General features: G+C 49.1%; 1 protein-coding gene across 2 annotated transcripts in view; it reads right to left on the reverse strand.

Moving 5' to 3' along the window:
• Galphao (G protein alpha o subunit) overlaps positions 1-25,441 on the reverse strand; it is a 170,797-nt gene that overhangs the window by 13,371 nt on the left and 131,985 nt on the right. For both annotated transcript variants that reach the window (XM_070526236.1, XM_070526237.1), the window contains 3 exons: positions 17,675-17,835; positions 4,266-4,394; positions 1,009-1,138 (listed from right to left, as the gene is read on the reverse strand). In XM_070526236.1, coding sequence (XP_070382337.1) covers positions 1,009-1,138; positions 4,266-4,394; positions 17,675-17,835 — 420 coding nt within the window. The remainder of the gene's footprint in view (positions 1-1,008; positions 1,139-4,265; positions 4,395-17,674; positions 17,836-25,441) is intronic.

The following is a 25,441-nucleotide window of genomic DNA, read 5'->3' on the forward strand; positions in this document are numbered from 1 at the left end:
TATGAACAAATTGCGAACAGGACCATCAAAACACAAATAGAAATAATCAAGAATTATATTACTGGATATTATAAGAGAGCTCTTCGTCCTTTATACAAAAGCGGCAGAGCCAATATTCGCTGTAACAACTCAAATGTTCAGATTTTTCTGTTATGACTTTAATCTCTGCTCGGGGTCGATTTCTCCACGACTGTACGTGTACAAAGAGATAAATTGCACTGGAGTAACAAAGAGGCATTTGGGCCCGTATACACAGACATACTTACAATAAGGCTGTTGGTATAATCATGCTGCAGCCAATCGTGATGTCGAGCATATTATTAGTGAAGATGACCGATCAATGGCAAAGAGGCCTTACGAACGGGAAAAGCTTTGTTATGAACGTGAAAAGCATTTGGTTCTTTAAACACAAACTACTGTGGCTAGTAGCTGAGTCGGACGAAAGTGAAACTGATCACAGTGCAATGAAATAATTTATTAACAGATATCCGTCCTAAGGAAAAAGAATTTAGTGCGCCAGAAGGGGCTCAAGGGGACAGTCGCACTTAGCATTATTTCATATTTGCACTGCCAGTCATGTGATGTGAGTCTGCCTGAGCGTGAAAGCAAGAAGGAATTGACTATACCGCGTAATAAAGCACCATAACGCTAGAAATTCTTAGTTTATGCAAGCAAAATCAACGCTACTGGAAAGTAGCCAGTACGTATATCGAAGAAGGGACCCCCCGCGGTACTTTAGCAGCTATGGTGCTGCGCTGCTAAGCACGAGGTCGCGGGATCAAATCCCGGCCACGGAGGCCACATATAGATGGGGGGGGGGGGGGGGGGCGAAATGAGGAACGCCCGTGTCCTGTGCAATGGGGGCACGTTAAAGATCCCCTGATGGTCAAAATTAATCCGGGTTCCCCCCCTACGGCGTGTCTCATAGTCAAGCCGTAGTTTTGGCACGTAAAACCCCAGAATTCAATTCAACCGAAGAAGGTATACAAGGTGAGACAGGCTACTTACGGTGGTTTCATCTTCGTGAAGAACTTGGTCATATTCGCTCATGGCTACGCAGAAGATTATGGCAGTGACGTCTTCAAAGCAGTGGATCCACTTCTTCCGTTCGGACCGCTGTCCTCCCACGTCAAACAATCTGCAATAGTGGCAGAAGAGCCTCAGGCAAGAACGCACTCACTCTGGTCTAATTCGGTTGGAGATTTGTGGTTGTTATACAGCCTGCTCAAGCGGCACTGGCCAGATACCTTTCTCAGTTGGATCTTATACAAGACACTCGGATTCTCGCACTTCAATTAGTCTCTTGGTATTTTTCTTGGTATTTAATTTCGTTAGCACTCTTTCAGCCACGAGAAACTAATGTCTTGACAATGACAGTGATATGACATCCTTTTGAATGTGGCGGCGGCAGTATAATGCATTGTCCAAGTGTTTTGCAAGAACCTCAGGCAACCACATTTTCCCCATCAAATCAAGGCATGCTGAGACCTTGCCCGGCATTGGTCGAATTATTTTACTGTTCTACGAAGAATCATCCAATTCGCTGTCACGAATCTGATAAAAAAAGAAACAAATACTGAGGTGCCACGTTCTCTGCCGCAAGTCACGAAAGGATTGCGTGAAATTGCCGGTCTGATACAGTGAACGAAGGCAACTTATCCCTGACCTGCAATAACGTGCTGTACTCTTTAGCACTGTGTATAAAACATTCTGCTCAGTTTAAAGAACGTGCATGAAATGCAAACGACTTTGTTTTTATCGAATGCTGACACTTAAGTACATATGAAGGCGAGTTCAGAGGTGCATAAAACTTGCAAAAATATTTATATTATAATTTGGATTTACGGCTTTGCGTGGGCACACGTTTCGAAGTTTAAGAACAGTCTTTCAACAGCAGGGTCCACCTGTCTTTCTTAAAACGCGCACGATCAAACATGAGCTGCAGACACCTGTGGCGGTGTGCCGAACTCGTGCGAACTGCTAACCCTATTCGACAAAGGCCATAAGCTTCATAACTTTCATCTGGAATGTAAAAACTTCTGGAGAACATATGAAATACGATAAAGTTGCATATTTATTATGAATGCCAAGAAAACAAACGATGACATGAAAGTTGAAGTAGTTCGGCGCTGTGGCACAGTGGAACCGTTTCCTAGTTCGCACGAACATAAGCATCGCATACTCTGCTAACCGCCATATGAAAATTTCAGCAGCAGCGAAACTTTCTTTTACAGCCACGCCGACTTAGCGGCTATGGTGTTGTGCTGCTGAGCATGAGGTTGCGGGATCAAATCCCGGCAGCGGTGGCTGCATTTCGATGGGGGCGACATGCAAAAACGCCGGTGTCTCGTGCATTGGGGGCACGTTAAGGATCCCCTGGGGGTCAAAATTAATCCGGACTCCCTCACTACGGCGTGCCTCATAATTAAATCGTGTTCTTGGCACGTAAAACCCAGGAATCAAATTCAAAACTTTTGTTGTTGTTGTTGAGACAAAGATGGAAAGAAAGTGTAAGAATGATGAACGCTTCTCACTTCAGTGAAAATGCCGTAAAAGCACCGAGCTCTATGCGATACTCTTAAATACTGCAATAATGGCATATATTCGCGCATCCTGCGCATTCAGAAGTTTTTGACGGAGCACGAGTTGGATGCTGTGCATATAGAACTCGGCAAGTGATGGCAAGTGAATCTTTCATCTTTGGTAAAAACTTCGTTTGATTTTTTTAAACATTGTATCCATTTGGCAAGTTCGAAGGACTGTTGACGTTCAAGAAAAATAACAGACAAAAAATTCGCCACCTCACTTTCCAAGACTAGTGACAGTGAGCTACCGCATAAATGGTGCGACGTCCCTGGTGCTTTAGAATTACAGTTAGCCCTTGCTCTTTGCAGTAAAAACACATTGCGCACCGGTCGAAACTTGGACTACGTGAATAAATTTGAAATGAAAGTACCTACACTGGGCAAATGAAGGGGCCTATTGCCAAACTATCAGGTCGGCTGATTCTCTACTGTTATGCCACAAAGCGGTTGCTCATTGACTTATTGGGAGAGCGTTTCTCTCTTGGAACTTGTACGAACAGATTGCCTAATGAACCATTAGGCGATTGGCCAGTGCATCGTTAGGAGGCAGACCTAGTGGCTCTTTGGGCAATGTGGCACTTTATGCAATGCTTCACCGTGCTGTTTAATGGTTTCTAATGGTCCGCAGAAAGGCGATCTGGCAGTTCATTACTCAGCGAGCGGGCACATCGACGGTTCACTATGATGGCTAGGCGATATTAGTGTCCCATCACGGGCTTCTGTCGCCTGGTGGGCATACCGAGGGTCACCCCAGTCGCAATACCTTCTACAACTGAACTGGCCGTTCTTGCAATGATGGCAGAGTGAGAGAGAAAAGGCGACAGCCAACACATTTCGATGCAGGGTGTATCGACGCAACTTTCTGAAGGCCGTTAGCACTGTGCCAGCCGCGTCTCGTCGCGGCGTAGATTTGCTGCATCACTGGATCAAAATGGCATCATGAACCGTAAAATGTAGCACTTAAAGCGTATATGAGAATGGCTCAGACTTCGTAATCAATATGCAGAACCCCTGACAAGAAAAGAAAAGCAAGGTTAGCACAGTAAACGTTTCAGAACAACATGATTCAGTCAAGTCAGGCGCGAATGTAAGCTTTACTAGCGTATGTCGGCCCTTTAATGTTTAAAAGCATCTAGTGAGCATTCAAAAGACGCGAAAATAAACCCTGAACTAAAGAAAATGCAACGTTTGCATTTTAATCTGGCGCGTAGTTAACGAGCCTGGGGTACTTACTGTGTGCGCTGTGGACACTTGCGTGCCCAAATGTCGACAGGGATGCACTATCATTCGGTTGCTGCTTACAAAGGTGCTTATGCAAACTCGCATGATCAGACGTAGGGTTCGAACTCTGTTCATGATTACAGCCTGTGTTCACTATTGACTCTATTCAACAAAAGTCATAAGCAACGTAATTTTCATGCCCACTAAGCCCACGTATGATGTGAGATCTTTATTTAACATTCAGCATGATTCCATGTATTCTCATATGATATGTGGTATTACTGCATATTTCTGTCATGGTGCTTGTTGGCTTTTTAATAAAGCATGTTACGTGTTATCTACTGTACTGATGATGAACATTTTCAATGCAGACTTGTTATTGGTACTCTAGGCTTGCTGACAATTTGTGACTCACTTAGGCACTCCTAAATCATAGAGGATCACAGAAAGGAAACTTACTTGAAATTTAAGTTCTTAAAGGAAAAGTGAACCTCTACGATGCCCGTCGTTTTGACTCTTGTCCGTAGAATGTCCTGTTCTGTTGGCATATAGTCTTTCTTTCCCAGACGGTCTAAGTCGTCCAAAAAGCTGCGCAGGGGGGAATAAAAATGATTAGTAGCAGCACTGTAACATGTGGGAGAAATCACACTGTTGTCGCAGTATGGTGCCTTTTATGTGTCATTAGCTTACTAAAAAATGTAAAGAGGCGTATGCCTTTCGCGTGTGCGTACTGTTTACGCGGCCACATAGAAAACGAAGTCGTTGAAAAGCAAAAGTAGAAAAAAAAATTACTTAAATGTAAGTCCTTAAAGGAAAAATGAGATACTCATAAATTTGACTCTCAACCGTAGGATGTTGAATGTGGTCATAAGTTGTCTATTATAACGTGAAAATACATAAAACCTCTTTTCACATCTTGAAAATACATCAAACTGCTTCTTACACCATATTCCTCGCCGAGGAGCCATAAATAAATATACGGCGGATGGGTCAATTATCAAAGCGTTTTATTTGCTAATTTAGCAGGAAATTTCGTTGGGACCATATATTAACAACGTGCGGGTACAGCGTGCATGCAGAACCTGCGCGGTCGGTGAAAGCGTGTGCGCCGTCCCAGTTTTCTGTCATGGCCGCCACGCCATGCTGTGGTGACGCAGTTACAAAGAAATGCGAAATGACATTGGCGACTACTTTGCAACACTACTGCTACAACAGGAAGGGCTACTATGTGCAAAATGAAGACGCCTGCATCGGTTCCAGCTCAGCGCCAATATTATGCGATCTATTGTTCGCACGATGTGACTGGTATCTGGAGGGCGAACAAATAGAGTCGACAGCGTTTAAAGCTCTTCTGGTATGCGGACGATCGTGTTGCATTCTTCAAGACTTTTGAGCACATTGCATCCTGAAGAAGTGCAAAAAATCTTCATCTGCAAATCTGCAAAAACCTCCACTGTTTGTCCAGCCTGACCCTAACCAATGAGCTACCAGCTGGATGCCAACTTCGATTCCTCGACTTGGTGCTTTGTTTCAACTAGACCCACATTTTCTGGAACTACTACTCGCGCTCAAATAAGGGCATGCTTCCGTTCGCGTCATCATACTCTTAGTTGGTAAAACGTGTTATTGCCTCTGCTGTCTTGTGCAGATTGTGTCCGCATCAAGTTTAACCTAGTTTTGGATTGCGATAGCGCCGCCTTATCTCCACCGGTTTCCCTGGCCAACGCCTGAGAAGCTTGGCTTAACATTTACTGGTAGTATTCATTTCGAGACTCTAAGGCAGCAATTTAAAAAGGCAATCTCATGCACATCTGTCATACCTTATGGCCATGTCGTTATCTCAAAATACTAAAAAAGAAAAAAAAATATGCGGGAAGCAAAGGCATCTATGTACTGTTTTCAGCGCCTTACAAACCTCAGTCTTATGTGGGCGTGTAAGCATAGTTGATTTAGACGAATCAATTCTAGAGAAAACAATGCGAACCGGTCTGTGCAGTGCAAGACAAATGTTGTCTATGAAGTCCCTTTTACGTGCAGAAATGCCTATGAAAAACAAACTGGAAGGGGACTAAATGACATGTTGCGGCCGCATTCCCACTCACTAAAAGGAACAACAGGCAGCACGCTGACTATGCATTACAACGTATGTGGGGCTGTCCGCTTGTAGAATTGGCGCCTCTCCCAATTCTAATAATGTAACAGTCAATTCGTGCTCTTGTGCGATCTATGGTGAGGGTCCCAAAATATGAAAACCCCCTATTTGCGCCCCCGTGCCCCTTGTGTGTCCCGTGATACGAAGGCGGATTCAATTTTTCTGCGACACACAGGTCTCCACAATACACTTTATTTTTTCATGTTGTGTGGTGTGTGTTTTGTAGCTTTATGCATTATGCGTGTGGCAAGTCCATCGTGTACGTTTTGTGGCTGCAACGAGACACTTCAGCACCTTATATTTGAGTGTCCCGCTTTCAGTGCCCAGCGCATGTCGCTAGTGGGAAACTACCATCTCCTTGGCCTGCGGTGTGCGACACTCGAAGAATGTTTATACCACAGTGGTTGTGCATCTAAACGTGGTAAGGCCCATCGCGTCCTACTAACCTTTCTGGAGTTAACTAACTTAGGTTCACGTTTGTAGCGTGAACATTCAACATTCTGTAGTAGCGGGACCTTCAGTGACCGGCCCTACTGTGTGTGATCTGTACTGTGTTCTAACGCTTCTTCCTTCGAATATGGGAGGTGGCGGGTTCAAACACCTTGTACAGTGAAAGCTCTTTAATTCGAACTTCAATAATTCGAATTTATGGATAATTCGAACTGTACGATTTGGTCCGGCCAAGCTCCACAGAAGTATATGTATAAAAAAGTCCGTTAATTCGAACGCGAGAAGGTTCCCTCACGGATAATTCGAACTATGCTCGCCTGGCACACGGCCAGAGAAACGCGCCTACTGCCTACACACAAGGCTGTATTGCCTCCGAAACGCAGAGAACGGCGAGAGAAGGCAAAATCGGAAAAAAATCTAACCGACGCGGGGTCAGCCAGAAGGCAGCGCCGGCTGCCGCCTCTCCATTCTACGTAACTTCCGAGACTTCTTGCCCGTTGCGAATCTCGGAGGCTTTGCAAATCTTGTACAGCTGCTAATGTTGTGCGGAGATGGCACGGCAAGCGCCAAAACACAGCGAATCAAGTACCTCGCAGCTGCGCTTGCAATCAAGAACCAACGAATCAGGCCCTTCGCCACCTTCACATGCTCAGCGTCTTTGTCTCGGCAGTCTTCTTCGGTTGTGCACCTCTGTTTTAAGCTTAGGAGGTATCGGCCGTCGCGATTCATTGTGATGGTGTTAAGCCTCGGCTAACGTTCGTTTGGTGGACATCGGTGGTGTGGTACAGTCGGAACCAGAGCTTCGACTTGAAGATGGCGTGTGCCCGCGGCACACACCATCACTTTCTGACACGGCAAATTTCTGACATGCCCTACTGTTTCCAAATCGCAGTGTACTGTTGCTCTCCTTCACTTTCGTTAGTTCGAACTTTCGTTAATTCGAACTGAAGCGGCTTCCCCTTGCGGTTCGAATTAACGAGCTTTTACTGTAGTGTATATTGTGAACCGACTACCGGTGAAACCGTGACTGCGTGCAACTGTACTTGGCGTCTCATCGTGGAGCGCACAATTAGCCGTATAGCGAACTAGCCATGGATGTGATTGATAATTGTGGAAGCTGTTCGACACGGCGTCACTTTAATTCCGGCTGCAGAGTCGAAACTCGGCAGAACAACGTGCGTAGTGTGCTGTGCTCTACTTTGGTCTTTAGCTTTGTCCTGTTGCTCTTCCTGTCCTCTCTCCTTCCCTCCTTCTTATCTTCTATTTTTGTGTTTCTGTCACCTCCCTTCAGAAGAGCAGGCAGGCGTTGTGCCCCTTCCGGTGGCAGTTGCCAGCCTGCTCATCGCTTTCCCTTTCCTGTTAACTGTGTATATGTGTTCGAAACAAATAATAATAATAATAATAATAATAATAATAATAATAATAATAATAATAATAATGTAATGAAGAAAGGAGGAGAATGGCATACCGATCATCATCAAGAACAGAGGGCACGAGACCGGCGTTCGAAGACCACCATCTTGCTCTCCGCGCTCACTGTTCCGAGCTACCGCCCGTTTGTTGGACTCGCTCAATAAACATCTTTACATTTGGTGGATCGTGCTGGGTACGCACATCGTCGGCACCCTGGAACTCCGATCCCGCACGTTGCACTCGACCATGCAAGCTGACGCAGCCCAACAGCCGCCACCTCTCCCGGCCGCCGTTTGTCCCGGCCCCGTTCGCCAGCGAGACCCCCCGGTATTTTCGGGTACGGAAGACCAGGACGTCGAGGACTGGCTGTCGTCCTACGAAAAAGTTAGTGGACCCAACAAGTGGGATGACGCTACTAAGTTGAGTACCGCGAACTTTTACTTGGCTGGCGTGGCGAAGCTGTGGTATACGAACCACGAATCGGAATTTGAAAACTGGTCTGCTTTCAAGGAGGCAATATCTGCCGTTTTCGGTCGCCCTGCCGTGCGGAAGTTACGCGCCGAGCAACGGCTGCGCACACGGGCACAGGAACCGAATGAAACATTTACCGCCTATATTGAGGACGTACTCGATCTCTGCAGGCGCGCCGATGCCTCAATGAGCGAAAGTGCCAAAATACAGCACATCATGAAGGGCGTCGACGACGATGTCTTTCAGATGCTTCTTGCGAAGTCTCCTGGCACAGTGTCTGAAGTGGTAACTCTGTGCCACAGCTACGACGAGTTGAGAAGGCAGCGGGCTCTCACCCGACGTTCATCTCAGACGTACAATCAACCGCTCGCTGCACTGGACATCATGCCTGCCCAGCCATACCTTATCGCACAAATGAAAGAATTTGTGCGTGAGGAGGTGGCCCGTCAGTTGTCTCTCCTGCCGTTTGCTCAGCGTCAGGAGTTCCCACAACAGCAGCAACTGCAGCGACCAATCCCGTTGGCTCCCGTGCTTCGACACGTCATTCAAGAGCAGATTTCCGAGGCCATGCCGGTGCCCATTCAGCAGCAACCTGTCGCCGCGCCTCTTAGTTACGCTGAGGTAGTAAAGCGGCAGCAGCTTCAACAGCCCTCACCACCCCATGGTGTGTCGTATGCTGCAGCCCCGATTCAGCCGTCCGTGACATGGTCTGCTCCCATCCCTGCAAATCCCTGGCGAACGCGCGACAACCGGCCGATCTGTTTTGCGTGCGGTGGCCCTTGTCATATCGCCCGATTCTGCCGCCGTCGCGCGCCAGGATATTCAGACGCCCGTTCACCGAACTACATAGATCGTCCCCGCTCTCGTTATGAAGATCCGGGTCCCCAACCAAGCACGTCTTCACGTGACTATCCGCAACCCACGTCTCGTCGCTCACCTTCACCCCGTCGCCGCTCCTTGTCGCCCATGCGTCGTCGACCAGCCCCTGAAAATGAGGGAAACTAGCCTCCGCAGTTCGTGAGGCAAGAACTGCGCTGTCGAAATACTCAAGTCCTCGAACTTTGCCGTCGAATATTGTCGAAGTTTTCGTAGAAGGCATCCGTGCATATGCTCTTGTCGATACCGGTGCTGCCGTTTCTGTTATAGACGCCACACTTTGCCGCAAGCTTCGGAAGGTGACCACGCCTCTTGAGATGATGCCCTTACGTACAGCGAATGGAGACCCTGTTCGGCCTATAGCTGCCTGCACTGCTCGACTTATTATAGCTAAAGAACACTACATTGTCGAGCTTATCGTCCTTTCCTCTTGCTCGCACGACATTATACTTGGCTGGGACTTTCTATCGTATAATCACGCCGTTATTGATTGTGCCAGATCTGAACTTGAGCTCTTCCCCTTGTGTGACGAGTCCTACTACCCCGCTCATCAAGCCGCACACAAAATAGTCGTCACAGAAGACACAGAAATTCCGCCGACAGCAGCTGTTTTGCTCCCCGTATTCTGCAACAGCATATGTGATGAAGCTGCATTCTTTGAACCATCATGCCTTCTTCTAAATCGGAAGCCACTTCTTTTGCCTTATTCGACCCTCTCTATTTCGAATGGAACAAGCGCTCTCTGCCTCACAAATCCTCTTCCATATCCCATCAGACTGCTTAAAGGTGAATCCCTTGGATGCGTGCAACCCATTGATGTCGGCCAAATTTTTTCCGTGCAGCAAGATTCAGCTCGACGCGACCTCGACGTCATCAGTGCTCTTACCCCTTCTGATGTTCCAGCTGCTGACCTATTCGATTCGTCCATCGCAGACGGACTGTCCCCATTTGAACGCACTGCTCTTCTCCAGCTGCTCTACCAGTTCCGCGACTCCTTCGATGTTGCCCAACGTGCCCTTGGCCGAACTTCTACCATTGTTCACAACATCGACACCGGCTCCAACTCGCCAGTGCGACAACGCCCTTACCGCGTCTCCACCGCGGAACGTCAAGTTATTACCGACCAGGTTGACGATATGCTTAAACGCGACGTTATTCGCCCTTCACAAAGCCCGTGGGCATCCCCTGTGGTTCTCGTTAAAAAAAAGGATGGATCGATTCGCTTCTGCGTGGATTACCGGCGCCTAAACAAGGTCACTCGAAAAGACGTGTACCCTTTACCCAGAATTGACGATGCCCTTGATTGCCTACAAGGTGCCGAATTTTTTTCGTCGTTAGATTTGCGTTCCGGGTATTGGCAGGTACCTTTAGCAGAGGCCGACCGTTCAAAGACAGCCTTCGTCACGCCTGACGGTCTATATGAATTCAATGTCATGCCCTTCGGCCTCTGCAATGCGCCTGCCACCTTCGAACGCATGATGGACTCGGTTCTGCGGGGTTTGAAGTGGCACATGTGTCTCTGCTATCTCGACGACATTGTTGTCTTTGCGCCAGATTTCGCAACCCATCTAGAACGCCTCAACCATGTCCTGACGTGTCTGAAAACCGCTCAGCTGCAACTAAATCTCAAGAAGTGCCGTTTTGCTGCGCGAAAACTTACAATTCTTGGTCACGTTGTATCAAAGGATGGTGTGCTTCCGGACCCAGCTAAATTACGTGCCGTGACTGACTTCCCCAAACCGACGACTCTAAAGCAGTTACGAAGCTTCATAGGGTTATGTTCCTACTTTCGTCGGTTTGTGCGCAACTTCGCCTCTATAATTGCGCCTTTGACCCAACTACTAAGCAGCGCCTCCAATATCTCGTCATGGTCTTCTGAGTGTGACCAAGCCTTCTCCACCCTTCGCCGTCTCCTGACGTCACCACCTATACTGCGCCACTACGATCCTACGGCCGCAACTGAGGTGCACACAGACGCCAGCGGTGTCGGCCTCGGTGCTGTTCTCGCGCAACGAAAACCTGGGTTCGCAGAGTATGTCGTCGCATACGCCAGCAGAACGCTCACCAAGGCTGAATCAAACTATAGCGTCACCGAGAAAGAATGCTTGGCAATAGTCTGGGCGCTTGTCAAGTTCCGCCCTTACTTATATGGCCGCACGTTTGATGTAGTTACGGACCATCATGCATTATGTTGGTTGTCTTCGTTGAAGGATCCGTCAGGTCGCCTTGCCCGCTGGGCTCTTCGACTTCAAGAGTTTGACATCCGCGTTATATATCGTTCCGGACGCAAGCATGCCGATGCTGATGCACTGTCGCGGTCACCACTATCCACCGAAACTGCGTCCATATCCACTATAGACCTTCCATTGTCAGCTCTTGACGTCGCCACCGTCTCCTCTGCACAGCGCCACGATCCCTGGATCGCTTCGCTTCTTGACATTTTATCCGGGGCACCCACTCTTTCGACCACTCGAACTCTGCGACGCCAAGCTTCGCACTTCAGCATCCGTGATGGCCTCTTGTACCGGCGCAACTACTCGCCAGATGGTAGGAAGTGGCTCCTAGTTATCCCTCGAACGCTTCGCTCTACAATCTGCGCTTCCTTTCACTCCGACCCGCAGTGTGCTCACGGTGGTGTCTTCAAGACCTATGAACGCTTACGGAAAAGGTACTACTGGCGCGGAATGTTTCGCTTTGTCCGCAAGTTCATTCGCGGCTGCCACGAGTGTCAGCGACGAAAAAAACCACCGCATCCTGCCGCAGGTTCATTGCAGCCCCTTCCATGCCCAGAACGCCCATTCGACCGCGTTGGAATTGACCTTTATGGACCTTTACCTTTGACCACGGCCGGAAACCGATGGGCTATCATTGCTGTCGACCACCTTACACGATACGCCGAAACCGCTGCTCTTCCCACGGCGACAGCACAGGACGTCGCCTCTTTCATCCTGAGGCGTTTTGTGCTTCGGCATGGTCCTCCTCGCGAACTCCTCAGTGACCGTGGCCGCGTATTTCTCTCCGATGCAATTCAAGCACTTCTCCACCAGTGCAAAATTGTACATCGGACGTGTACTGCCTACCACCCTCAGACGAACGGTCTCACTGAGCGGTTTAATCGGACTCTGGGCGACATGCTTGCGACACATGTTGCATCTGATCAATCAAACTGGGACCTGGTTCTCCCATTTGCGACATACGCGTATAACACCGCTACGCAAGTCACAACCGGGTTTTCCCCCTTCTTCCTTTTGTACGGTCGCCAGCCGACGCACACTATCGACACGTTGCTGCCATACGCACCAGATACCTCAGAGTGCACGCCCGTGTCAGCAGCGGCCCGTTACGCTGAAGATTGCCGACAACTAGCCAAGCGCTTTACTACAGCCGACCAACAACGCCAGAAAAACGCCCGCGATGATGATCACTCTCCGGCCGCAACATTCGCTCCTGGAGCACTTGTCTGGCTGCTTGTACCACCCTGCGCCCCTGGCTTGTCGTCCAAACTGCTCCCAAATTATCATGGTCCCTACCGCATCGTCGAGCGTACTTCCCCGTAAACTATGTCATTGAGCCTCTTACGCTGCAAGGCGACCGTCGTCGACGTGGACGTGATGTTGTTCACGTAAACCGCCTCAAGCCGTACTTCGACCCTCTTGTACCCACCTGTTAGATCGCCAGGATGGCTCCACCTTTCTCGACGGGGGCAATTGTAATGAAGAAAGGAGGAGAATGGCATACCGATCATCATCAAGAACAGAGGGCACGAGACCGGCGTTCGAAGACCACCATCTTGCTCTCCGCGCTCACTGTTCCGAGCTACCGCCCGTTTGTTGGACTCGCTCAATAAACATCTTTACAATAATAATAATAATAATAATATATCTGTCGTGTGTCCCGTGTGCATCTTTTCATTTGTCGTCGCATTCACCTGAAGTAGCACGCTTGACCTGCCGCCAGTGAAACGTCTCCTGTTTTCATCAAAGAGACTCTCTCTCTCCCTCTCTCTCCCTCTCTCTCTCTCTCTCGTGTCTTTGATCAGGCCTGTTCACAGCGACAGTACCGGGAACAGCTACCACGTGAGATTTGGGAGGCGTATATCTTTCGAAAGAAAGGACCGAATTTGTCTGCGCGCCATCGACATTATTAGATAACAAGGCGATTATATATCCCAACAGTCTGTAACGCCCTGCTGGGGCCTTGAAGGTATTGAAATAAATAAAAAATAAAAACCTAGCATTTTCCTTGGGGCTTGCGCGCCTTGTCACCCATCATTCTTTTCTTTGCCTCTATTACCTGTACTTTTGTTATTGGCGTATCGTTTCCTTTTTGTTTTTGTTTTTAGACGTCCACAATAGTTATCTACTAACCTTGTTACTCCTCTGTGTACTCGGAGTATTAAATGCTTGTCAATTTATCCGCCCAACAGTTCTACTTCACTTTACCGCAGCTGCCAGCCGACCTTTCGTTTTCGTCCATTTTGCTGGATGACGTAGAAATTATAGAACTGTGATGTTGGCTATCGCCAAATACCCTCCCTGCCTTTTTCACCGTAGATGTGCCTATCTTTCCTTTTAATATAGCATCAGTCGACAGTCAGCGCCTTTGTTGCATGTGTTGTCTGTATTCTTGCAGTCCTGTTTGTCCTGAAACACAACGAGCACTTTGTTTCAGAACGTTCAGAAACGTTTTTTGTGTTTAAGAAAAATAGTCTCAACATATTCTTTCTTCTAGAATCTGTAATTAAAGCGCTGGAATCAGTGCTTTATCCACCGTATCTTATTTACCTGTTCAGTGCGAAATGCATATGTGAATAGTGGTCGCAACTTGAATACGTGTCGGAAATCATTCGTACATAAGCAAGAGGTACCTGTAATTGAAAATCGTGGAACCATTGGTCGACAAGACAGCTACGAAGGTGGTTCCCTAACGACACTTCCTGAAGGACTCAAACGTAGCACAGAACTAATACGTAAAAGTTTTACGTTCCTGTTTCCACGCTGCTGTCTATGTTACGGGGGTACTACACATTACAATGTTCCAGCGCAAGCTATGCGCGACGAATTGTACAGCGACCAGCAAACCCGTCTGCAGCGGGGGAGCGATGCAGCAACAAGCGCGTTTGCGGCGTCCACCGTAGGCCGCTAGCTCGAGAAAACTTGCTTTTTTTTACAGGCGTTCCCACATGGAGTAGTGTTGACACGTGAATCGTGTTGCTCGCTATACAATTTGCATTCGCAGCCCCACTTTATCGACGATCGAGGCGAGCCTCATAATTCACCAGGCTGAAGAGTGAAAGCGGGCTTTATCGCCTTGCGCGACATATTGCCGACTCCAGCGACTGCCTTCGCTGCACAAAAGGTTTGGTGAGCAGCGATGGCCTGCCAATAAGGGCACCGCGCTTGCTGAGAAGGACATTGTCTCGACCTAGCGACCCCCACCACTAAAGAATGCAAGGGCAACCGCCCATGCACTCTACACACGTGAGCGATTATCGTAAATTAAAGCTTCAAAGTTATCTTTCTAGCTTAATTTCAATTCATTCATTTTGTTTTTTATTTTTATTGTTACAGTCGACGTCTGATGCTATCCTCGTAAAGGTAAGAGAGATTAATGTAGTCGGCATCGGCCCATGTGGCAACGTCTGCTGCGAGTACATTTAATGGGGAAAAAAATAAAAGAAGAAAGAAAGCACCTCGTTGTATTTTCTGTTTCCCCTTCTCTCTGACCTTCTACTCGTGCCATGGCGGAAGCCAGTGTAGCTATAGCAACTTCAATGATCTTCGCGGTTTGCAACGTGACATAGTGATTTCCAGGTTTAATTTAGGCTCACATGACGCAATATCTCTCCGTGCGAAATTTTCTCATTCTAGCCACAGCATGCGAGAGGAAAATTACTTTCTTTTTTCAATTTTTAAATACAAAACCTTGACAAAATAGTTTGGAAAGAAAATGGCAGTGCAGCAGCAGACGCCGATTCACATTTTCTGTCACGATAATCTCTCCGGTCTTTAGAGGGGTTCCTTGATCATTTCATCCACGGGCACGCGAAGTACTTTGTGCAATGTACTTCCTGGCTTCGACAATCCCGTAAATGATAACAACCACGACGATCATCATGGGCCTAAAAGGAGCGTTTTTCTTTCGAAACTCGTTGCGAACTCTGCCAGAATGATGGGATCGAAATCCACAGTGCCCAGCACAGTGCCCATTGTAGGCTCCGCCGCCGGCACGCTCTACAGCCCCCGCGAAAGAAAGGAAGAACGAGCGCTGCCTCCTTTCTAAAACAGCGCCCTCCTGGGTGGTCGCAATCATCGATCGAATGGGGCAGGCTTTGAATAAAAGCTCCTCCTGCTATTTTCTGTTTCCCAGAACCGCTCTAACAAGTGTAGCGGAAACCGCAAGCCGGCGCCGTCGTCCACTTTGAGGCTTCCCTGCGACCAGGCTCTCCGCATTCCTCGCTTGCTATAGTTAGCTCGGCGGAGGCGTTCATCCCAGTCGCTGACAGAGGAGCGCCTGGGGACCATTCAAAAGAGCAAGGTTACGTCATGCGGCTCGCGCCGAACGTGGCGCGTCTTCCCTCGCTGTAAATGGGCAATCTTTGCTGCGCCAATTGGCAAGAAAAACGCACGAGGCTTCTAACGAGCAGAGCAGGAATCACGCCGCCGTCGCCGAGGCAACTAGACCGCGCTCGCTTTCGGCCCCAGCGTATGCGGAGAGCTCGGGTCGTTCTTCTACACGACCGCTTTCAAGCAACTCTGATGCGAGCCACGAAGCGTGCACGCAGCCACCTCGCCATGACTGCCGGGCACCTGCAATCGCTCGCGCCACGGCCGCCCTGCTGGCCAGTCAATCACGGCTGCCGCAGCGCGTCCGGTACAGGCGCCTTGATGACCGGAAAGGATTAGGACAGCGTGGCACCAGCCACCATCGGAAGCGAGCAGAGACCTTGCCGGCTCTAATGAAACACAGTGCCCTCTGCAGCTATATAGTGTGCAAGGCCATCGGTAAACCCGACGTAAACTGAATGTAAGTAAGAAAGTTAGACCTAAATATAGATATGTGGAAGGATTAGCGACTTTTCCCACTCTTGGCTGCTCGGACCAACAACATTTGTAAACAGTTCCAGGGGAGACGGGTGCAGCGTCCTTCAAGGCACGTAATTACGTTATCAAAGAAAAACATTTGACCTTCAGAAAATACTCGACGCGAGAAGGTGTCTGAAGTGAGAGCTGGAAAGATTAGTCTTAATGAAATAATTTGAGCTTGCTCGGTATAAAGCGAGCAGAATAGAGAGAGAGAGAAACTTTATTGTAATTGTAAAGATTTGAAGGAGGGGTGGTCGGAGCCTCTCAGTCCAGGGCCCCACTGGCCTCTGCCGCCTGCCTGACCTGGCTAATTAAGGACTTTTGTCCTGCCAGGTCGGAGCGGGCGAGCTGTGCCTCCAACTGCTCCATTGTCCTACTGATGTTTGGCCTATGAGGGTGCTTAGTGCACTCCCAGGTTATTATGCATTAGGGTAGGTATGCCACCGCACCAAGGACAGTTGGCCCTATAACGAGTGGGATACATGGCGTTTAGCAATTTTAAATGGGGGAACACCCCGGTCTGTATTTTACGCCAATCGGCGGCCTCTTACCCGTTAAGTTGTGGGTGAGGCGGCGGGTATTTTCTTCGGACTCCACGCTGATGAGCAAGGATATCTTTGGCATTTAAATTGGTGGAATCTTGTGAGGGGTAGTGCGGGTGGTTGGGGTTAGAAGAGGACGCCGTCGCTCGGTTAGTGAACCCTCGAGCTAACGCGTTAGCCTTTTCGTTCCCCTGTACCCCCGCGTGGCCCGGGCACCAGAGTAGGTGATGATGGTGTTTGAAGGATTTGGGGATTATCGCGAGGCTAGCCGCAGTGCATGAAAACAGCTGCCTTGCAAGCGATCCTGAATCTTTTCTGTTCTGCTAGTCGCAAGTTTCTCAAGGGGCACGTGACTGAGGCTAGCAGAACAGAAAAGATTCAGGATCGCTTGCAAGGCAGCTGTTTTCATGCGCTGGTTGAAGGCCAATAAAATGCTAAAAAAGAACGACAATAACATAACAAAATGGTAACTTGAAGGGTTGCTCTCTTTACATGAAGTGTTTACTTGGTGTTTAAGTTTTCTGAACGAGTCGTTAACGCTTTTCAAATGACGACTGTTGCTATCTGTATAGGTAAAAAACACTCCCGGAGTTCTCAAAGAGCATTAAAAATTGATAGCAGTAGAGTTGTACATGAATATGTTGAGGAAGACAGACCTAGCCACGAATGCTTAAAAACACACGTAATTTCAAATTATTATCGTTGGTCAGTGCGTTCAAAATATTCATGGCCCCTTTCTTGTCGATCTGGAGCAGAGATGGGCGCTTGCCTGCGTCTGTGCTGGCTCTATACCGGTAGCGTATTACATCTGAAACCAAGTGGTAGCGATGGCGCAATCCGAGAAGCACATTTTTTTTTTAGTATGAATTTAATACTCACTACTTGGCGGAGTCGTTGAGCTGATACTCGTTGGAGCGCCCAAAACACTCTTGCACCCCGGAGTCTGTCCATAGCCTCTTCATGGCGCTGAGCAGTTCCTCAGAAAAGGGTTCCGTGTCCTCCATACGTGCCACGACGTCAAACACCATCTTGGCGTCCGCCTGCGCCAGCAACCAACGCAGAAAATCAGAACAAGCTGGTTTCAAATAAGCAACTGTATTGTGAAGCGCAAACAGTCCGCAACACTTAAGGTACGTGCTCACTTGGGGAAATAAGCGTGCTTATTTCGGCAGAGTTTGTGATGTCGTCTTCTCGTCTCGTGTCCCGTCTACGTTTTTCGCTGTTAACACCAGGATGGAAAACCAACAAGCGCAAGCTGCCATTCTAGAGAGTTCTTGCCGCAAAAGCGCCTTGCGTGCGCTTATTTCCGCAAGTGAGGACGTACCTTTACAGCCTAAGAATCAAGGGAGTTCTGGCGACTCCTGTTTCGAGAGTAAATTCGCGGGAATAAATGCCTCAAAGGGTTACTGTTCAAAGTGGGTGTGCGTGCGCGCGTGCGTGCATACGCGCGCCTGTGTGCGGACGTGTGTGTGTGAAATGCGGCTCACTCAAACCATGGTTTTCAGACGTCACAGCAACACTTACTGACTGGCTGACTTAGTTTAATCGCAGACAACAAGTTAGAGATCACGAATGACAACGTGATAGGAAAGACGAAACCGCCGAGATGAAACAATAATCACAAAGTGTGCTTTGACTCGCACCTGCGTTCAAGATTGTAAGTGCATTGCTTGCCCCACGATGAATGCCCAAGCTGCAGCTACAGCTGAAACGCAGTTAGTATCGAAGTAGGCGCACTTCAACCGCTGGCGCGAGCTAGCTGTAAAGAATGTGCTGCAAATTATTCGAACGCACTAGTCCTATGGCGTTCCATGACCTGCTCTCATCATAATAAAGTTGAAATTGAATAAAAGCAGCTAATTTATTCCCATGCACGCAGCGAATAGAAACGGAAGGACGCGAATGCTACGGATACCTTTTCTTAAAGAAAGGGTTCGTAAGATCCTTTCTTGAGTGAAAAAAGTGGAAAATTCTAGATTTCTTTTGTTATTACCAGCGCTCACGCTTCCCGAAATTTCAAACATCCTGCTTTTTTTCTTTTCTTTTCTTTTACTACCCGCCAACTGCACGCACCAAAATTTCGCATTGCAAGACTGAGATTCGCGGAGAGAATGACGGCAGGTCAAGCTCGGCAACAACAAGAGAAAGTAAACGGAAGGATCGGCTGGGTGCAGCCGCGGCGCAGCGCGCCCATCTGGATGCTGGCACCGCGTATCGATCGACAGGAACACGCCGAAGAGGATAAGAAGCGCTGCTGTTGTGTACTCTGCACCGAGATGGCGGTGCAGTTTTTCTCTCCCACTAGATGTACTCGCATGTCGTCCGCAAAAGACTTCTCCACTACAAGCTTGCCATGCATCCTTTCTCCTGTCCTCGTTTCACTTGAAGGGCTGGAAAGACCGGAGAGAACACAGCTAGATTCCGATGAAAAAAATTATAATCATACTAAACATTTAAAAAAATAATATACAGAAACACTCAGCGGGAGCAAGCAGGCTGCAACACAAAATGGAACGTGATAAACAGTTCGTTTGAAATTTTTCCAGCTCTTGATTTGGCGTCTTGGGGCACGCTGAAGCATGTCAGACAAGCAGGGAACTGAAACAGGCATGCAACCGTTCAAATTTCTGCAGTCCTTTCGTTCGTTTGAAGTCGTTTGTTGTTATTTGTGTCGATCCGGGTTACCGACTCATTTTACGTCCAGGACAGCTGAACGAAACGGAAAGTGATAAGGCAACCCCACCGGCATAATAATGAAAAAAGCTTCGGTTTTGGCTTCCAGCCTATGTTGCAATTTCGAGCCCCTTATTCAAAAAGGAGGTCATGCGTAAGGGAGGGTTCGTAAGAACAGGCGCCATTCAATCGTAATAGTGAACATTATATTGGGGAAAGCGGATGGCGAATGAAAAAGGGAGTTCTTAGGGAGAAAAACATTTTTGAGAATTGAGCCCTAGTGCAGTGGAGAAAGTGATGACAGGTTAAAATTCTTTTTAAATGGCCCCTAAACCACCCAGAGGTCGAAATTTAGTTGTGGTGTTGCAGTTGTGCATGAGTCTGCAGGAACACGTAGCCGCGAGTTTGATGATCGCGAGTTTGAGTTTGATGATCGAAACGCCGCCCTCGCTCGTTTCGCTCTTTGCTACTCTCCGTTCGTCGGCATGTCTCCTCCTCGCCGAGTGCTCCTGCAAATGTCACGTGACGTGCTTATCACCACGACTCCACGCTACCCGCTGTTGTCGGCGTTCTGGCCCGTGCTCCTGCGAAGCGTGCCGCTTGGACCCTGTGTTGCGTGCACGTCCAGAAAGGCTCACCTATATAATGGATACGTACAGTAACACGGCGTGCCGAAGCAGCCCCGCTGGAGGTGACCAGCTGCCGTCACCACCTTCCCCAGATTGTGGCGACCAATATGGGTTGCTACTTTCTGCTGTTTTCGCCCACTGGCTGTTAGCCCGTACCGGTCTAGTCGCATCATCGATACAGGTGCGCGTGCTGCACCGAAGTGGCGCCCACAAACACGTAAATCACCGTGGCGCTATGATTCTGGCCGAACTCCAATGCGCTCGAGCCAGGCATTGCGCAGGGCGTCATCACGAGGCAGCCGGTGTCGCGTCGTTTCGTTTTTCCAGTCGGCGCTTTTGCAGACAAGCACCGCCCTCTAGTCAATGCGAAAGGCTATCGCACTCTGTTCGCGCAGCTAATCAGACCGCTAAGCACGAGTGTGTTGGAATGCGAGCTATTTGGCACTTTTGTTGCGGGTCATAGTTACCGATTCGGAAGTGCGCACAAGCGAGCAACACGACTAGGAAGAGCAGAGAGCGCACGTACTTGCTAGTTAGAGTGTAGTAGGTTCTCATTCGACCAATACACAGCGTCTGATCCTGGTGACATCACCAGACATGCCTGGTGACGTCGCGACGAGCACTCGGGATACCGGAATGGCCCGAAGAAGAGCACGGGAGTGTTTCTATTTTATTATTATTTCGTGGCGAATCTGCGGCGCGTAGCGCTGCAGCATTCGGCATCGTTGATCCTGACGGCATACTGAACTCGATGCGCGTGTTTACTCGAAACGTTTAAAAAATATCGAAGGTGGTTTAGGGGTCTTTAAGTGAGAGAGAGAAAACAAGGATAGGAAAGGCAGGCAGGTCAACCAGAAGAGTATCCGGTTTGGTACCCTACACTGGGGGTGGAGGAAAGGGGGAAAGAAAGAGGAAAAAGGGAGAGAGTAAGTACTGAGTGCGTGTGGGAGGGACACCATACACAGGGACACTATAAATGGTCTTTTAAGCCGGTGCACTTCAAGTATTGCACTAGTGCACGAATCGTTTTTCGAGCCAGTGATGGGTGTGGCCACAGTCCGAATATATTTGATCTCAGTGAATGGTCTCGAGTCCAGTCGGTGTAATGTTGCCCGCAGAGAGAGGCGTTGGACATCGTAGCGAGGGCAAGTACACAATACGTGCTGGATGGTCTCCTCGCACCCACAGGAGTCACACATCGGGCTCTGGGCCATTCTCAAACGATAGGAGTATGCGTTCGTGAACGCCACTCCCAGCCACAAGCGGAACAGCAAGGTTATTTCGTCGCAGGAAAGGCTAGATGGCAGTTGTAGCCGTAGCGTGGGGTCCAGTTTATGTAATCTGCAATTGAAGGCACTTGAACTCCAGAGATCTTGTGACTTCTTGCGTGCAAGTAGGCGAAGTTCCCTGGCAGCGTCCGACCTCGCCAAAGGTGTTGGACGCATCTGCGTATCTTCGTGGGCAGACCGGGCAGCCTTGTCAGCTAGGTTGTTGCCGACGATGCCACAGTGAGCAGGAATCCATTGAAACATAATGTGGTGCCCTCTTTCCAGAGCATGGTGGTGCACTTCCCTGATGCCAGCTATTATCTGCTCGTAAATTCTGTTCTGCAATGCAGACTCGATACTGTGAAGAGCTGCCTTAGAATCACAAAATACGACCCACTTCTCCGTTGGCTCTTCAGTGATGTACGTCATAGCGGCATGGAGAGCTGCAAGTTCTGCCGACGTAAATGTAGTCATGTGTGACAATTTGAATCTAACTGTAACCTGCCTAGCTGGAACGACAAATGCGGCAGTTGAGCCGGTAGGTGAGCTCGAACCATCGGTATATATATGAATGTGGTCATGATAAGTCTGGTGCAGTAATAGGAGCGTAAGTTGCTTCAGAGCCGGCGATGGATGATTGCACTTTTTTGCAATTCAAGGAATAGCAAAATTACTTGAAGCGGTCGCAGGCATCACAGGGGAGATGAAGGCTTCGCCACCGGTGTATAAGATGTCGGTATGTACTCTTGATGAGCGCTAATCACTCGTGAAAAGGTCGCTTGAGGTCTCTCGGCTGGTAGGGAGGCCAAATGATGGTCGGGCATCCTTGACAGATGGCGAATGTGCGCGCTGAGTGAGCTGACAGCCACATGTGTCTGGATTATATGGTCTCCCGCGATGGCACTTGTTGCTGCTGTTGAGGTGCACCGAGGAAGCCCTAACCACGTGCGTAGGGCTTTACCTTGTATGCTCTCCAAAGTGCGAAAGTTCGTCTTGCATGCATTTCACAACACTGGTAGACTGTAACGTAGGAGTCCGAGAAACAGTACCCTATACAGCTGCATCATAGAATGGACTGGTGTACCCCAGTTTTTCCCGCAGAGAAATTTCAAGACCTGAGCAATGACAACTAACTTCTTCTTCAGATAGGCGCACTGAGGGCTCCACGAGAGGTGGCGGTCAATGATGACGCCCAGAAAGCGATGCGTCTTAAATAGGATACAGCTTGACCCTTGATTGAAACATTATACAATGGCAATTGTTTGCGCGTAAACCAACCAATGCGCACTTTGCAGTAGACACACTGAGGCCTTGTTCTCGGAGATAAGACGCCGTCATGGTTGCCGCCCGCTGAAGCCTGGCTCGTACCTGAGGGCTAGTCCCCGTAGAGGTTCAGATTTAAATGTCGTCGGCGTATATTGAGACATGAACTGTCGGCGGTAGGTACTCCGCTAGTCCTACCGGGACGTGGTTGAACAAAGTAAGGCTCAACACTCCACCCTGCGGCACATCATGGCAGACGTAATGGTCTGAAGTTGGGCCGTCTTCGGTATGTAAGAAAAAGCGCCTCTCAGTCAAATAGTCCCGAATCCAATTATACATCCGGCCACCAACTGCAACAGCCTCAACTGAGTTCAGTATGACCTCGTGGGCGACGTTGTCGTATGCTCCTTATATATCTAGAATAACTGCCACTGATAGGCGCTTGAAGCTTTTTTGATTTTGGACCCAGGTTACGATTTCAATGACGTTGTCTATGGATGAGCGACGTCGACGAAAGCCCGTCATGGCGTTCGGATAGATGTTGGATCGTTCTAGATACCATTCCAAGCGAGCAAGAATCATTCTTTCCATCACTTTACCGACACAGCTCGAAAGCGCAATCGGACGATATGATGAGAGCTCAAGCAGAGATTTTCCAGGTTTCAGAATGGGGATGAAGCGGCTCGATTTACATTGTTTAGGAACGGCGCTGTTCTGCCAAGACTCATTGTAGTAGTTGAGCAGCTCATCAGGTGCGTCATGTCCAAGGTGGCATAAAATTAAATTATGGGGTTTTACGTGCCAAAACCACTTTCTGATTATGAGGAACGCCGTAGTGGAAGACTCCGGAAATTTTGACCACCTGAGGTTTTTTAACGTGCACCTAAATCTAAGCACAAGGGTGCTTTCGCATTTTGCCTCTATCGAAATGCGGCCGCCTTGTCCGGGATTCGATCCCGCGACCTCGTGCTCAGCAGTCCAACACCATAGCAACTGAGCAACCACGGCGGGTCCAAGGTGGCACAGGGCAGCATACGTGATGCCATCAGGTCCTGGTACCAAGAACGCCTGCAGGTCGCTAACGCAGCATAGAGCTCTTCAAGTGAAAATAGCACGTTCATTTCGGGTACACGTGCTCCAGGGATGTGATTCAGTGCTGCGTTAGTAATGATGGCCACGGACGCAGGAACCCGTGCACAGAACTATTCAGCCACTTGTAGTTCCGAGTGGAGTTGGTAGAGGGCCAGAGCAGCAAATGACTTCCTTTGATGCGGAAATGATCGAAGACCCCTAACCGTTCTCCATATGTGCGAGAGCGATTTTCCAAGATCAAGTGACTGACAGAAAGTTTTCCATCGCTTGTCTTCCAATTTATCCATACGACGTTGAACTTTCTTTTGTGTGCGTCGTGAAGCTCTCAGATCCAAGACGGACTTCGTGCGCCGATACCTCCTCTCCGCCTGTCGGCGTGCCGCACGCCGCCTCTCCAGTGCCATGTCCAAGTCTGTTCGCCTTGCTGACCTTGTAAGCGAGCAGATGGATGTTTTCAATGCCTCTGCGATTGCTTCTTCGGTAGTCTGTGAAAGGCCTTCCCGACATGTGTCATCCATATCCTTCTTAAACTTTGACCAATCAACTGTACGCAAGACAGCAGAGGAGCGTTTCTCAAGTCCTCTAATCTTTACGTACGTTGGAATATGGTCGCTTCCATGTGTTTTTATGTCCGTAAACCATTGGACGCCCGAGGCAAAGCGCCGTGACACCAAAGTTAAGCCCAAGCAGCTACTGTAGGTCGTGCCTCGCAGAAATGTAGGGCTGCCGTCATTCACACAGAACGAATCATGGCCGGCAGCAAAGGAGGCAAGACTCCTGCCTTTGAAGTCAATTTTGGTGCTTCCCCATAGCTCGTGATGCGCGTTGAAGTGACCTGTGATAACCCAGGGGCCATTGTTCATTAGTAATATCTTCTGAAGTCGTTCGCCGTCGAAGTGACCCGCTGGGGATATGTAGGCGCCAATTAGTGTAGATGACACATCCTTTTAGAGCGCAGCTCTTTGGCGTCCGTTCCTGGGTTTCGCGTCGGCGTTGTCGTCGGCCTCGTAACCAGCTCCGCCCCCCTTTCATCCCCCCAGCGCTAGCAGCGACCGACTGATACCGCTGGATGCCGCTGACGCCGCTAGAGAGTCAAGATAACGTGACTGCATAGAACACCGTCGCCGCCATGCAGAAAGAGGAGGAAAGGGTCCCCCCCCCTGGTTCTTAGCGCTGCGGAAGCGAGGGTATCATATTGTTTGTGTCGGCATCGGCGGCGTTGTCCCTGAAACCAACTCCGCAGCTGGGGTTGACTCACTATCGGCGTCAGCGGCATCAGTCAGTCGCTGCTATCTCTTCCCTCCTCCCTTTATCGTGTTGTCCGCTTGCTGCACGCGCTTCTGCCCCCATCGTTTGCCGCTGGGTGTACACGCCGCCCCCCTCCCACCCCTTCCTGCGAGTCTCCGGTTGTCAAAGCGCCGGCTCGAACTTTGAAGTTGGCGAACTGTGCGCCGCAAAGTTGCCCAACGGCTTGCTGGTAGTAGCTGCCTACTTCGCCCCTACCGCACTCACGAAAGACGTCGTGCACTTCCTGCAACTCGCATTAACCGTCCATCGATCCACACCGATGTTAGTAGTGGGGGACTTTAATGTTGACATAAAGACAAACAGCAATTTCCTAACACTTATGCGGGAGAACATCCCGTTCCTCTCGCTCGTAACGCGTCCCACGGCTGTGACAACCTCGCGAGGCACTTGTATAGATCTCGTCTTTGAGAATC

Source organism: Dermacentor albipictus, chromosome 1, assembly GCF_038994185.2.
Source record: "Dermacentor albipictus isolate Rhodes 1998 colony chromosome 1, USDA_Dalb.pri_finalv2, whole genome shotgun sequence".
Lineage (NCBI taxonomy): Eukaryota > Metazoa > Arthropoda > Arachnida > Ixodida > Ixodidae > Dermacentor > Dermacentor albipictus.